Here is a 15087-nt window from a genome sequence, read left to right on the forward strand (position 1 = left end):
GCTGGTGGAGTTTCAGAGCTGTCAGGCCTTTTCCTGTACACGTGGTTAGACTGTAAGAAGAGGCCAGGGCTGTTAAAACTGTGATGTTCTTGGACTACATTTAGTCAGAAACCACAACAGGCAACACGAGAATATTTTAGGAAGGAAAGGGAAGAATAACTTCTCTAAACTGCCAGGGAGAGTATGGGGTAGCATGGTTCAATTGTACACAAGTTGTTGCAAAAGAATTTTGAATGATGCTTCTCCAAGACTTACTCTTTTAGTTAGTGAAGCAATTGTTCCACATTGTTTTACTAACTAAAACAGAGCAGGGGACTCAGGGAATAGAGAAATGGGGGGTGATTTGCCAGTTCATAGGGACATTCCAACCGTTCTCTGTAGAACAGCCCAGATTGAGGCAGCTGTTTGCAGTTAACACACATGGGTACACTGTAGCATGGGGCAGAAGGTGCTGGAATGTGCAACTCCTCCCTTACCCAGTAGAAGGGGAAACACATTGGCCTTCTGAACCCTTATGGGAGAAGAGCTGTAGATGTCTAGACAATGACTAAGGGGGGAATATGTCAACTGTTTAGGAGTCTATAAAGAATGTAAACACCAGAGAGGAAGAGGAATTGTTTTGAGTTGCTCAAAAGAGTAGAACCTGGAATAATGGGATGAAAGTGAGCAATGGCGAAGTCTGGCTGGGCATCAGAAAACATTGCTAAAGGTGAGACCTATTAGAATGAGAAGTCCCCAGCACTTGAGTCATTGGACAAAGTACAGAGGAATATACAGGAGGGAAAAATCCAGCCCTGGCTAGCAGCTGGGGTGGACTAGAAAAGCGAATGTGAATGTTCAGTCTCTAGTTGCTGCTTTTATAATCTCAGTTGAAGGGCAGGAGCTGGGATTCTCTGTCTGACCTCTGATCACTTTTTGCCTTTTTAGTTTTGCATACAGAAGAAACTTAACACTTTGTTGAAAGTTTGGGTGTTTGTTTTTTGTATTTTTTTTTACAACTTTAAATACAGTACTGAGTATAAATTAATCTTACATTAAAATAAAAAAAGCAAAAAAAAAAAAAACCTCACCAACTTTACAAACCACAGGAAGGAGATTTTGGAGCAGGAAAGCAAAGTGTCTTAAGACTTGAGAAGTCATGGGATGGGGTAGGAGGAATGGAGCAGAGTGCAAGAGGCAGAGAAAGATGTTGGCAGCAAGCGAGGAGCTCTGGGTTTGAGGTGAGGGGAGATCTAAGCCCCTGTCTGATGAACCGCACTCCCCATCCTGCTGCATCATCACCTTTCTCCTGCTGCTAGTCTCCCCATGATACTTCTGCCTGCACTGAAACCTGAATTTGGTGGATGGGACCTTTACCAACAGGGCACAAATATGAGGATGGAATTACCTCCAGCCTACTTCTTGTTTCCTCTGTCCCAATGTGTATGCTGTACTGAGTGACCATGAGAGGGGTTATTCCCCATGGAGAGAGTACTGCATATTTTCCCCTTCTGCCTCATTCTCCCATGGAGAATGATCACAGTAAAGGAAATGGAATAAGGAGAGGCAGCTGGGAAAGGAAAGTTATAGCTCTAGCTTACATAGTAGCTCTTTGGGCAGGGACAGTTTTTGTTTTGTATGTTTATACAGTGCTCAGCACAGTGGGTCCATGACTGGGTCGTCTCCTTCAATACATATGATAAATAACAATGTCCTAGTAATTGTGTGTACAGGTGGTCCCTATCTGAAGAATCATTTTGTCCTCCGCCACCTAGACTTCTACGGCTCTCGAAGATGCCCATGAAGGTCAGGACACCAGTCATCAATGCTCTTTCACCACAGGGGATTGTTTCTGTTTGTAATCACTGCTGTGAAGTAGATTCACTTTCTCCCCTTACCCTCACCCTCACCCCAAACCCCTTCAACTGCCCAAGAAATTCCTTGGATCTATAGTGCTTTTGAAACTGAAAAGAGCTTTAATGTAAGTTAAGGAAATCCTCGTGTGTGTTGAGAGAGAAAAATGGGGAGGAAAATGGGAGAGCCAGGGACATAGAGACGGGGAGAGCAACTGCGAGTTGTGATATAAGAACATCCATGAAAGGGTTATTCTGCTCTCAGATATTTCTGGAAATATTATCCTGCCTCCGGATCACTGTTCAGCCAGTTACAGTTTGTTCTGATGAGTAATGTTTCTAAGCCTGTATTTCGTTGGTTGATTGTGTTGTCATTCTGTATCCTGCAGGGAGTTGTACAGGGAGAAAGAGAGTGAGGGACATTGCTCTGTGCACCACATTTTGCACCCCACACACACTGGGTAAAGTCGTGGAAAGTTTGCTTTTCTTCTAGCCCACCTGAGCTGATGCACAAACATGCCTGCAGATCCTCCCACCATGGAACAAATCCATTTTAAAACCAGATAGATAGATATATACATACAATGTGAATTAAACAATAACCCAAGTCCCCAGACTGGAAAGTCGAACCTCTACAGCCATGTGCAAAGACAGCATCCTTTGTCAGGGGGCCAGGAGAAGGGAGAATGATTCTGCCAGCTGGTCCACTCCTTCCCACTGCCTCAGAAGTCTTCCAGTCTGCCCCAGAGGTGGATGGGATAAATGCATTTTGCTTTCATTTTTTCTGTTCCCCGAGATGTTGTACATTTTAGTGGTTTTTAAAATAATATATATATACATACATACACACACGCACGCACACACAAAAATCTGTCCAGACGGGACAATAAAAGTCCTTAGTGCATTTTCCATCATTGGTTTCCTCTCTCAATCTGAGGTTTGCCTGCTTTAAAACATGTCCATCACAATCATTGATCTCTCAGCCAGGGTCCCTCACCCTCACCAAGAAGAAGAGGGAAAAGGAAGTAAATTGCTCCCATTTCCCCCCTCCCATTTTTCCCCCTCAAAAGAATATTGACCCATTTTTCTTTTTCCCATTTGCCGTTCTATCCTCTGCAGTAGAAAAGGCATCATCTGGTTCCAGTTGCATGTGGCTTTTTCTTTTTTTCTAACGTGTTTTTTTTTTTTTTTTTTTTTGGAAAACTTTAAATGTTTTTAATAAATGAAGAGAGGGAAATCTAGGGAGACGGTCCGGTCATGGAAAGGGAAGCACCATTTGCCGTCCGACTCGGGCACCGAGACAGACCGACAGAGAGGAAGAGTTATCACTCCGAGGACCCCATGGGGGCAATACAGCAAATACAGTAAAACCTGCCAAGAGCGACCACTCATGGGAGTTAGCAAAAGTGGTCGTTTGTACAAAGTGGTCTCTTCAAAGGTTTGCACACCAGAGAGTGGTTGTGTTCTGTGGCCTCTGCAAGTAGTTGCTCGTGACAGGTGGTTTCTCTTCAGAGGTGATATCTAAGGCAGGTTTTGCTGTATATTAAATAAACCTAAAAGTGAAACAAACACAGACACTGAATTAGAATAAAGCAAACATTATCATAGAAGAAACAAAGAAGGAAGGGGAAGAGTAGAGTGAGAGGGTTTCTTAAAGTAGCACATTAATAGCACTAAGAAAAGGAGTACTTGTGGCACCTTAGAGACTAACAAATTTATTTGAGCATAAGCTTTCGGGAGCTCAAATAAATTTGTTAGTCTCTAAGGTGCCACAAGTACTCCTTTTCTTTTTGTGAATACAGACTAACACGGCTGCTACTCTGAAACCTGTCATTAATAGCACTGGAGACCAAGCCACTGGTCTTCTGGTTATCTCCAGGACAGACCCAGCTAAGCTTGGCACAGGAGCAAAAATAGTAGCACATCACCCTTGCATTTGGATTCTTGGGCTAGCTAGGGACCAGAGGTGTATTTTTTTGGTTAAAATGGCAGAACACAAAACCCAGAGCAGCCCTAGTGCTAAAGGTGAGGTTAGAAGACTCCTGGCTTCAAGTTGCTCAGACCACAGTTCTTTCACTGTCTCAAAAGGCCTAGCCTATTGAGAACCTAAGGCCTGATTCTCTTTTAACTCACACTAGCTTTACACCAGTGAAATTCCATTGGAGTCCATGGAGTTACTCCTGATTTACATCTCTGTAAGTGAGAGAGTCAGGCCCCTAGAATTGAAAGGCTCCAGATTTAATTCCAAGACTCCAGTTCTCCTGTTGCTTTTTTTAATCTTTGTTATGCTCTCAGACTTCCTGTTAGGACAGCGAGACTCATCGAAGTGCTGCTCCTTTTATGTCCTTCCACCATTTTAACCAAAAAACTAAAAAAAGCAATCCTGCAATAGAGACTACAAAATGGACATTAATTCTCCAATTCCAGTGGAAACTCAATCCATGAAGGAAGATCAGAGCGAGCTCCACATAATAGACAAATAAAATGGTCTCCAGTGTTTTTTTTGATATAGAGGATGGGCTTGCTCAGCTTTAAAGGAGGTGGTAGAGTGGGGCTCAGTGGCAAAGTGGAATTAATGCATAAACCTTTCACCTCTGCAAGAATGAGTTCAAATGTGATAAATCATAAGTGGGATGAATTTGATGAGTACCAGGCTAGTCCTGTTACTTCATTAGATCACACAATTTGGCACTATTGGGCATCTTGGCCCTACATTGGAATAACAAGAGCTGCAGAACTGAGATACCTGGGCAGAACTGTGCGTGAGGCCCAGGGCTGGAAGTAGCAGCAGGTGTGTGGGTAGCAGTTGAGGTGCGTAGGCAGTGCTTGTGTGTGGGAAGGGGATTCCCATGACTAGAAGAGCAGACCTGGCTCACTTCCCAAAGTGCCCCCCCTCCTGTGGCGGCAGTTGTTACCTGCCTTGCACTCTCTCCCTGGCCAGCACCTCTATGCTGTGAGGATTTCTTTCAGCACTTTCTTATCGTGGACATGCTTGAACTTCCGATGTTTTCTCTTTCGTGCTGGCAGCCGGCGCGCTCGTTGTCTCACTGAAACAGGGGCTGCAGAGATCAATGGTGACTCACCTGCCAAAACAGAGATGGGAATGTATCGTGCCATGAGCAGCAGCGGAGACAGCTGGAAATACCACTCCCTCTCCACCATCTCTACAACAAGAAAGCCAAAGACCACCTTCTTCCTTCCCCTCCATTCTTCCTCGCTTCATCTATTCTCATTTCTCTACTCTCCTTTTCCTCTCTGCTCTTTCCCTCTTTCCCATTCCATACTTTCCTCTGTCTTTCTTTCCCCCTTCCCCATCTCCATTTCCCCCCATTTTTGCCCCTCTCACAAGCAACACTCTGGGCAAAATCTTCAGTCACTGGAAATCAGCAAAGCTCCATGGACTTCACCAGCGCTGTGCTGATTCACAGCAGCTGATGCTCTGGCCCTGTGTCTCATCTTGCAGCATTTCTCTCTCTTCCCCTAATACCAGCAGCCTTACCTCTGTGTTTATGTGAACCTGGCCGACCACGACCAGAGGGCCGAGATGACAGTGCCTCACATCGACACTCCAGGTGATCCTCCAAGGGCACAATGGCTTTTTTAAAGTTTGGCTTCTTCTGGACAAATTCTATCTTGTTTACCTATTGGGTGAGAATAAAAACAAACCCATCTAAAATATAAATACAGCTACGACTACCACTACATCAACATGAATACTACCTTTATTTCTCTGTTGCCCTTCTTCCCAAAGGGCCCAAAGCACTTTAAAATCCACGGATCAAATCCAGGCCTGGTACAGTTTAGTGCAACTTTCACTGATTTCAGTAGAGTAGCACATAGCCAGGCAGGTCTGACTTTGGCTTTGTACATAGAGAATCACTTCACCCACTCCTGACTTACAGCTGCTTCTTGCATGAAATATTTACAGTGCCCAGAAACATTACACAACTGGGAAAAGAAATACAGAACAATGCTGGGTCTGATAGATTTGACAGAGGAAGTTTTGGGGTATGAAGAATGTAATTAACTGAATTGAGATACTGGAGTTAAAAGCCTTACTGTTGCAAAAAACAACATGGCAGAGAGGAGAAATTCAGACCTGATGTAAACAAGCGCAACTCTACTAACTTCAGTGAAGCCATGTCTGAATTTGTCTCATGATATTTAATGACTAACAGTGGCAAGGGGCTCACATCTCATGTTAAGGGCAGCATGTCTGGCAACACAGTCCTCCTGGGAACCATTCTGCAGCCCTTGCATCACTGATTCAAGATGCATGTACAATGCAGCTGAAGGGTGTAATTTCCAGCTCAAGCAGATGTACACATGCTAGCTCTGATTGAGCTAGTGCGCTAAAAAGAGCCAGAGTACGTACCTAGGATCTTGGATGGGATTGTACTTGAGCAGCTAGCCTGAGCTGCTGCAGCCACACTATTATTTTTAGAGCACTAGTTCAATCAGAGCTAGGGGCTGTACATCTACCTGCACTGGGACTTACACTTCCCAGCGGTAGTGTAGCTGTACCCTCAGAGGGAAGAGCACCTCTTACTAGATCTCCAGCAGCACATCCTACAGTCCCTACGTTTGCATTGGTGGTTTCCCATTCAAATACTGACCAGGCCTGACCTAGTTTAGCTTATCTAACAAACCACATTCCCTGAGGAGGTCTGCAGGCTATAAATACTATCACTGCTTTGAGTCTGGAACTGAAATCCTCCCAAAGCACTGGCCCTGGCAACATCACTCAACCAGTGATCAAACCTACTGGCTGTTTATCTTTCCTTGAAAGCCCACACGCTTCAGACCACACGCTGCTCACTAGACAAACATTTCCAACCACACAATACAGAGACTTCTGTCCTCAGAGAAGCCATTTCCGGGTCACTTTTCCTGGCTGACTTTTGCTCTGTCCTTTGCTTTTTCCACAAAAACAACTCCCATTTCTCCCTCATTCAGAGTGGCTTTTCTGAGAAAGGAATTTCCTGATAAAGCAGACACACACACACACACACACACCCCAGCCTGCCCAGGGCCTGAGGGAATCTCTCACAGGTCAGGCAGAAGATTTGTGGGGCAGGATTATATTTTGAAATGAGCTGTCTGGGAGGAAGTGTGGAAACCACTAATAACTGAAAAGCTAGCATGATCAGAGCAAGAGGTCAGCTATCAGGTGTCTGTTTACAGCCAGGCTAGGCAGGAAGATCACAGAGGGGAAAGGAGAGGAGGAGAAGACACTGTATCAGTGCGTGTGTGTTTGGGCTGAGGTGCATTGTCAGGGCGGTGATGGAGAGGCCAGCACTGTTAGCCCCTCGCTTGTATGACTACAGGCAATCCCCGCAGTTGGTTTGTGTTTTTAGTGGAGGGGCCATGAGAGAAGGAAGTAAGGGGGAGGGAGAGGATAGAGGATTCTTGTGTACCTGGACATGCCGCACGTGGACCATTGTGGGGCGACACTGCACGTTGCGGTTGTTGCAGCACCCGGAGCACCGCTGCACCTCCACACACGGCGGCCACACCACGAAGTTGGCATTGGTGGAATCTACCATGCTCCGGGAGATTTCAAAGATCTCCGTCCGTGTCTTGCACTCTGCGAGTACTGCTGGCTCAGCATCTGCCACTGCATATAGAGGGACACGAGAAAAATGGTGAAATAGGTCTTCACAGGCTACTCCCAGAAACCTGATGCTAACCCCACTAGGTTATCGGACAAAGGCTCGCACTTTCATGGAGCTACAGATATATATTCTTTCTCCATCCTACACCCATTCGGTGCCCCTCACTGTCTCCTTCAAAGGTCCAAGTATCCTGATGGTACATAATAAATAATAACTACAGCTAACATCTTGGGCTGGAAAGGACAGGGGCTAGTCAGTGCTGCTGTGTAACGAGACAGAGTGATTTGCTGCAGAATGAGGTCTCCTGCTTCCGAACACCAGCTCCTCTACTGTAGGTGCTGAATGCTTGGCCTCTGCAACACTTTCAGGCCGTGCTGGCCCCAGCTGGAGCCAGAGGATGGGACTGGGAATCAAAAAGTGCAAATAACAATTGCTAGGGCACCAGGCCTGGTCCATTATCATTCCGCTCTGTTGAATTATTTCAGCTAATTTCAATACTTAACAATTAATAGCAGTCTCTACGTTTGCTTATGGCAGTAGCGCACTCAGCAGAAACAGAGTTAGTCACTGACTGACACAAGACGTGACTACAATAGCATATCTAGTGCTTGTTTTCCAGTACTGGTACAAGCTATGAAGTGAATGCTAATGCAGACAGGGCTCAGGCATTTCCAACACCAAGTGTGAAGCCCCAGCCAGAGGAGAGCATTGGGACCCAGTGCTGGAAATGCCTGCACCCTGCTGTCTGCACTACCTCTGGCGCTGGGGCAGTTACAGCAATGCTGAAAGAAGGAGACTACATTTGGTAGCATTGAGGCAGACACAGACTCCCTAACACAAACACAGTTACGTGGCTAACTGCACATATGCACAGTGAACACATTTAAACATGCACCGGTACATTCATATGCTCATGGTGGACACAGATGCAGGCTGTATATACCCATGTACTGTATCTGTATACCTAATCTCCCACTTACACTGAAACTCCTGCACAGAAGTTAGGTCTGAGTCTGTCACTCACCTAGACTTCGTCTCCCTCGAGGCAAGTTTTGACCAGGATGGGCTCGGGTTAAGTTCAGGTCCAAATTGGAGCCATCCTCTTCTGCAAGAGAAGGACATAGCCAAATAAGACAATGTAGAGGTTAAAAAAGTGAGGCAATGGTGTGGGCATCAAGTGACAGAGGAGGCAGCATTTGGGTGATTCATTGGTCTAGTTAATGCACTAGCATGTCCTGTCCAGAGTTTTAAGTTCAAGTCCCAGCTCAGGTCACAAGTGCAATGGGTGTGGGGAGTCTCTACATTTGTTCACCTCATCATATTGCTCCATTCACAGTAACCAGCATATCTCGTTAAAGGGAGGCCGAGGACTGGACTTGCAGAAGATACTCTAGGGCAAGAGTGAGATGCACTTTAGCAGAGCTATTTGGAATATAAGTGGCGTAGCGGAGGGAGTTGCAAATCAAGATTCAGATGAATCAGCTGAGCTGGGGTGGAGGGCAAGGAGCAAGGCTGGATTATCAGGAGAATGCTGCGGTGAAAACTGAAGTGCAATGGTAGAGTTGTGTGTTTGTCCTAGGACTGGAATAACAGAGGTGCTACGGAGCAGGACTGCAGGGTACTGGTAGAGCTGAGTGGAGGACCCAGGACTGGAATAGCAGGGCTGCGGGAGGTCAGGATGCAAGTGTGTTAGATGAGGTGGCAGTGGGGTACTTGTGTTCTCTCTCCCAACCCACCACGCTCGTTTGAGGTAGTCAAGTTTTTTGGCATGAGAATAGAAAAATGAGTTTAAAATAACTCTTCCCCTCTATTACCGTCAGTTAAAACTCAGTACTGGGAGTAATTGGGAGGTAGGGGAGGAGGACTGGTAGCAGTCAGCCTAGTTCCCAGTACCCCCATCCCACTGCTTTCCCATAGGAAGTGCTGAACAGAGAAATTCTCAAAGTCTCCATGGGTTGCTCTAGTAAATGACCCCTCCTGAGCCCCAGACAACAGCAGTGTTCAGAGACAACTCCCATCCAGCGGCAGCTCTCTCCTTCTGTGGCCTGGTGTAGCTGCAGTGGGAGGCAAAATGGGCATCAGCCTCCAGGGAGTTATTGTATTAAAGTGAATTCAGGACCGGGACAAGGCACTGGACTGAAGATCTCTCTTTATCAGGCACAACAGCAGAGCAAGCTTCCCACACCTATCGCTCCCCATAATGCACTTCACCCCTGCCCTGGAGAACCCCACTTTTTAAGGGTGAGAGGAGCATTTGGTCTCTATTCAGCCCACAAGTTAACAAGTCATCATTGGTGGATATTGTGATGTGAACACCTGTCTGCCGGCCTGCTGTGACAGCACCAGGCTGATTTCACATAGGCCAATGAAGAGTAATGACATGCAGTCACTAACTACTTGAGGGCAGATTGGAATCTGTAACTTGGGTATGAAAGCTTTGAGTCCCATATGTGATCCCCTGTGTCATCCAGTCTTTCCTAATCTGGGTTTAGTGTGGAACCAATGACCTGGACTTGAAAGACTTCATAGCCCATTCCCAAACCCCTGGTCTCCCAAGAGAATCCTGTTTCATTTCTTAAGCATATCAGTGGTTAGTCACTGGAACAGAAATGTATCCCTTACATAAGCTATAGGACATGACAGACTGCACACATCTCCTCTGTCTCTCCCCCTCCCCCCATCTTGTGTTCTCTGGAATTTTATCAGGCCAGGGTGGGGGTTGCCTTTTGCATAAAGGTTGAGTTGATGAGAAAAAATAGCAACACTGTTGACTTGAAACAAATCTTCTATTGAAAACCGAGGTCCCCCTTCTCCCCCCCTTCTTCTTGATAGGCCATTGCTGCTGCTGCTGACGGGTGGGGACCCAGGCTTGCAAAAGGCAGTGCTTCTAATTTTGGAAGCTGCCCCATTGTGTGGCTCATGGACTCAGAAGAAGAACTGGGGGGACCTCGTCGCCTGTTTTTAAGGAAAACAATAGCAGCCCACAGCTGGTTCTCTCCCCCCCCCAGCCATTTTGAAAGGGAGCGGGAATGCTTTTGAGAACGTGCCAGTGGTCCGACTGGCATAGGAAACAAAAGCAGGAAATTCTGTTCCCCCGTAGATAGTGTCTCGGCAAGGATTACAAAGCTACAAACAGACAAAACACAAGAGAGAAGGCGAGGGGGGTGGAGGGGGACGGGCGGGAGCAGAGGTTAGAATAGAATGGAATTCACTCTGAAGAGACCGTTTATAAATAAATTCCTGATCCAGCCTGGCGACCGTGACACGTGGTCCTATTCCCACATGTGCCAATCCCTCCACACTTTGATCCCTGGGCCGCTGCTGCTCTTTGACTTCAGTCCTGGCCAGGTGTTCCCAAGCACTGCAAACTCTGAGCTATTACCCAGAGAAAATGACAAAGCAATTCCAATCCCACCACCAGTTTAGTCAGCCTGACACAATCCCACATCCTTCTTCCCTTTTCTATCGTCTTATAGAAGGACCTACCTGTGAACCAGTCCACCCACCTGCCCGTGCCTCTCCCTATCTATTCTACTTGGGGACCAGCTCTCTCATCCCTCCTCTCCCTGCACATATCCCCACCGTCTCCTAGATGAGTGCTATCAGTTCACCTGGCCAACTCCCAACCACCCACTAGTCTGTCTTTCTGTCTACCCATGGATCAGTCAATTCATCCACTTGTGCATCTCCTCAAAGCCCACTTCATTCATTCACCTGTGTGCCTTTGCATCAGCTTATGAGCTAGTTCACTCGCCTGTTTGTGCACCTCCTATCTACTCACCTTCCACTCCAACCACCTCTCTGGGAATCTCCTAGTTCAGAGTCTTGCTTGGGTTTTTCTCAAGCTCCTCATTCCATGCACCAGGCTATTTAATCTCCCCAGCACACAGCCCTATGTGTAACTGAGTTTTGAAGTATAGCTTGATGGACTGGCACCTAGAGACTACAGTTTTGATTTTTAGAGTGAGTAAGCCTTGCCAGTGTACCTGCTGGAAAAAGAAAGGTACTCCCACCATGAGATGTAAGGAAGGAAGAGGAATGTTTGGTGTAGAGGAGATTTACCTACGGAGTCTATCTGCAGGGCACGCTGGAGGTCACTCCTGGAGCGCACCAAGCTGTCACTCATTATCTTGTAAATGTCTTCTGGGATGGGGTCCCCCTACCAGACAATAACAAAGTAGGAAACAAGTGTTACACAGGTATTGAATGCCAATCCTGCACAAACAGCTCTAATTATGGCGAGGAAGGGGAAGGTGACAGTGGGAGGGAGAGGTAGGGAACCAGCCAAACAGAGAGAGAAAAGCTGCCATGAAAGTGTGGGATGGGAAATCTGAGAGAAGCGAAATGAGAGAATCTCTGCCTCTTACAAAGTGGTCTGCGGAATGAAGTCTGAGAATTGCTGAGCAATAGCATTACACGCTGAGGAACTCTAAATACTTTGCCAACAGTCAGGGAAGTTTCATTATACAAGATAGATTGTGTGACCCTCACCAGGTGACTGGCAGTCCTGGTGCATACAGTACTGGAGTTTTCAAAATATCAGAGAAAACCTTCCCAATATTTCCCTCTGTTATGAAACTCATTCATGATCTGTCAGATGTTCTGCAAGTTTTGTTTGTTTTTAAATCCCATTGGCCAATTATGTGCACATTTGGGCACTGTTAAAAAAAAGAAGTGGAAAGGGAGACTGGCTCCTCTTTCACAGACCAATTTGCTACTCCTGTTTGATCCAGCAGTAAAGTCACAAACTCTGCACTATGACATCACAGTTATTTCCATGGTGCTGGGCTGTGATGTCATAAACATTGGATTTCAATGTCATAAACCTTGAATGCTGACATTACAAACGCCAGGTTACAGGCCAGATTCCGAACTGGTGTCAGTGAGTGCAATTCCATGGAGCTCAATGAAATCTTAGCCACTTACATCTACTCTGAATTGGTCCCTGTGACTGCCCTGCAGGACTACAGAGTAGAGGCATGGCAAAGCAAGTACTTATTAAAACACATTTCCAAAATAATAGGAAAAGAAACAGAGAAAAGTATTACTCAACTGTTCAGTTAGCTCCACGCTCTTTTTATTCTGGAGTACTCATGTGTGAAATGTTGGGCCTTTCAGCTGCTTGCCTAATTGGGTTGCTGTGCAGTGCGTGGTAGCTGAACCCCTGCGGGCTGCTCCATTGTAACGGAGAGGAGAATTTGACCCCATGTGTTTATGAAATGTAGGTTGTTTTACTGTTATATGATTATTAGTGAGATGCCTGTACCCTGGGTTCTGGTGAATGCTCTCTTAGCCAGATTATTCTTTGCTCAACTGCTTTCAGCGTGTAACATTTCATTTCAGTTTAGTGCTGGGGAAAAGTGCCAGACTGATGACTCTAGAGACAATGAATCCTCTGTTTCTCCACAGAGCAGGTACCACACAGGCAATGGCAATGTAAGTTTCACCCCACATGCTGTTGCCCCCTTCTCTGTTGCCAGTGGGCCTCAGGTCTGACCTTTAGGGACCATTTTTAGGGATGAGAAGAGAAGTGCAGTTTCCCAGCCCACTAAATCCTTGGACTCTCTACGGAGGCTGCCAATAAGGGAGCCAACTAATGCCAGTTTTCATGGTGTTTTTTGTGATGTAGGCATCTTCCCCCAAGATACACCGCGGAGAGGCCATAAACTCATGTCATTCAGGGGCCACCAAACAGCTGTCATATGAGGATGACTTCTGATAATTACCAAGCTGGACCTGGATTGGAACCAGGATGACCATCTTTTCAAAAGGCAAAAGCAGGACACATGCAGGAGCTCTGCCCCCCCTCTTTGGCCCCATCCCTGTCCATCTTCTTCCCCTGAGCTCCCACCCCCTGATCCTCCTCTTCCCCCCTGAGGCCCTGCCCCTTGGCCAGGCTAGGTCAGAAGCCGGAACTGGGCAGTGGTAAGAGCTGCCCAGGGAGCCTGGGCCACTGTGGGGATCCCCAGACCCTGCTGCACCTGCTCTCAGCGGGGTACAAGGGTGCCCAAGAGCAGTCTCCAGCCCATGCCCCTGTCGCATGCCACCCAGGGCAGGTGGAGGGTCTGGGTCTTCCCCACAGTGGCTGGGGCTCCCTGGGCTGCTCTTACCATGGCCCGACTCCGGGCTTATGGCCTGGCCAGGGGCAAGGCTTCAGGGGGAAGAGAAGGAGCAGGGGGAGGGGCCTTGTGGTGAGGGAGGGCCAAGGCCCATCTCAGCCTTCCCCCCCCACACACACACCAGGAAGAGGCTGGTGCTGCCTCAGAGCCTCAGGCAGGTGCAGAGGGAATCCAGGACAAATGCTGTCCCAGAGTCATTCAACACACAACCGGGACTTGAACTCTGCATTTTGGGACTGCAATTTGGGACAGATGGTCACTCTAGTTGGAACCAGTGACCTAGAAGTGAAAGGCTCTGTATTCCTCCTGTATGGTACTATTTATGTATCACACACACTGGAGTTTATATTAGAAAATGGATTGTTTGTGAGTCCAAGTATTTGTAACCTGAGATTAGAATTGATTTTTAATGTTTTCACCTGTCAAGAAATGCATCTGTGGATGAATGTTGCACTGTACAGATGACTCTGGTCCTTCCTGATACTTAATACATGTAGGAAATTAGACTTTATTTTAAACTCTGGCACTTGCTGGGGTCAACAGGCAGGTGCTATACAACTGCACGACTTTGGTGGAATTAGTGGGAAGAGGAGAGATGCGACCTTGCTAGCTAGGGAGGAGGAGGAGAGAAAACTGGAGGAGCATTTATGGATCAGTGCTGTGCAGAGGAATTGCAAAAGCAGGCCCACTCACTGGGGACCGGATGACAAGAATTATCTCCACTCCCTGATCACAGAAGGAATTTTAGGTGCCAAGTTTTTCTTGTGGCAGATGCTATCAGTTTGACTAAAGCATGTCACCACGCCCAGGCAGTAGGCCTCATTATTCTCTACCTGTATCTCTGAAGCAGCTCTGGGAGTGGGGACTGCATGCCTGGGCTGTGGAGTTTCTTACTTTCTTCCCCATCACAAAGCTAAATCTGAGAGGGACTTGTGAGAGACTATGCCTGAGTTGTGAGGCTTGTTATGCTCTCCCCACCTCTCTGAATTGGTTCTGTGCGAGGGGAATGCTCACCTAAGATGTCCTAGCATCCCCATGTCACAGAGCCAGGGCTGAGGAAGTTCTGTGAGTAGGAAACTGCACACACAGGTTGCAGCAGACCCTTAGAAGCTAAGAAGGGAAGGCACACGGTGCAGGAATTACCAGCAAACACATCCACCTGATCCTGTGGTATGGCTGGGAGAAGGGTGGAATGGCAGCAGGAGGGTGAAGTCTCCCCAGGGGCCAACCAGAGCAGCCAGGGATTTTCCTGCAACTGCTGCTGCTGCAGTGCAGGGGGTGGGAGGGGGAGAATTAGTCTAGAGCAGGTTAATGATCTCCTTTTAACTCTGCGCTAGATCAAAGAAGTCTTTTGTCTTGATGGAGTCCTGGCTGGCTGTCAAGTGCCTGAGGCCTGGCCTTGGGCCACTGCAAGGCCCTGGAATTCCTACTCCAGTGATTTTGTTCCTCTCTCTGCTCCCAACCCGAGTCCCTTGCTTCCCTACGTTCTGTACTTGCATGCACAGCCGTCATGCTAGAGAC

At 47.1% G+C, this 15087-nt stretch overlaps 1 protein-coding gene across 3 annotated transcripts in view; it reads right to left on the bottom strand.

The window, feature by feature from the left end:
- Positions 1 to 1932: 1932 nt before the first annotated feature.
- The window catches only part of PDGFB (platelet derived growth factor subunit B), a 29201-nt gene continuing 16046 nt past the window's right edge, over positions 1933 to 15087 (bottom strand). For 2 of the 3 annotated variants that reach the window (XM_038387707.2, XM_038387708.2), the window contains exons 3-8: positions 11510 to 11606; positions 8472 to 8552; positions 7250 to 7449; positions 5332 to 5473; positions 4748 to 4915; positions 1933 to 3385 (exon numbers count right to left, since the gene is read on the bottom strand). In XM_038387707.2, coding sequence (XP_038243635.1) covers positions 4779 to 4915; positions 5332 to 5473; positions 7250 to 7449; positions 8472 to 8552; positions 11510 to 11606 — 657 coding nt within the window. In that variant the 3' untranslated portion in view covers positions 1933 to 3385; positions 4748 to 4778. The remainder of the gene's footprint in view (positions 3386 to 4747; positions 4916 to 5331; positions 5474 to 7249; positions 7450 to 8471; positions 8553 to 11509; positions 11607 to 15087) is intronic. The other variant, XM_038387706.2, reaches the window with a different exon arrangement.

The sequence above is a fragment of the Dermochelys coriacea genome, chromosome 1 (assembly GCF_009764565.3).
Source record: "Dermochelys coriacea isolate rDerCor1 chromosome 1, rDerCor1.pri.v4, whole genome shotgun sequence".
Taxonomy (NCBI): Eukaryota; Metazoa; Chordata; order Testudines; family Dermochelyidae; genus Dermochelys; species Dermochelys coriacea.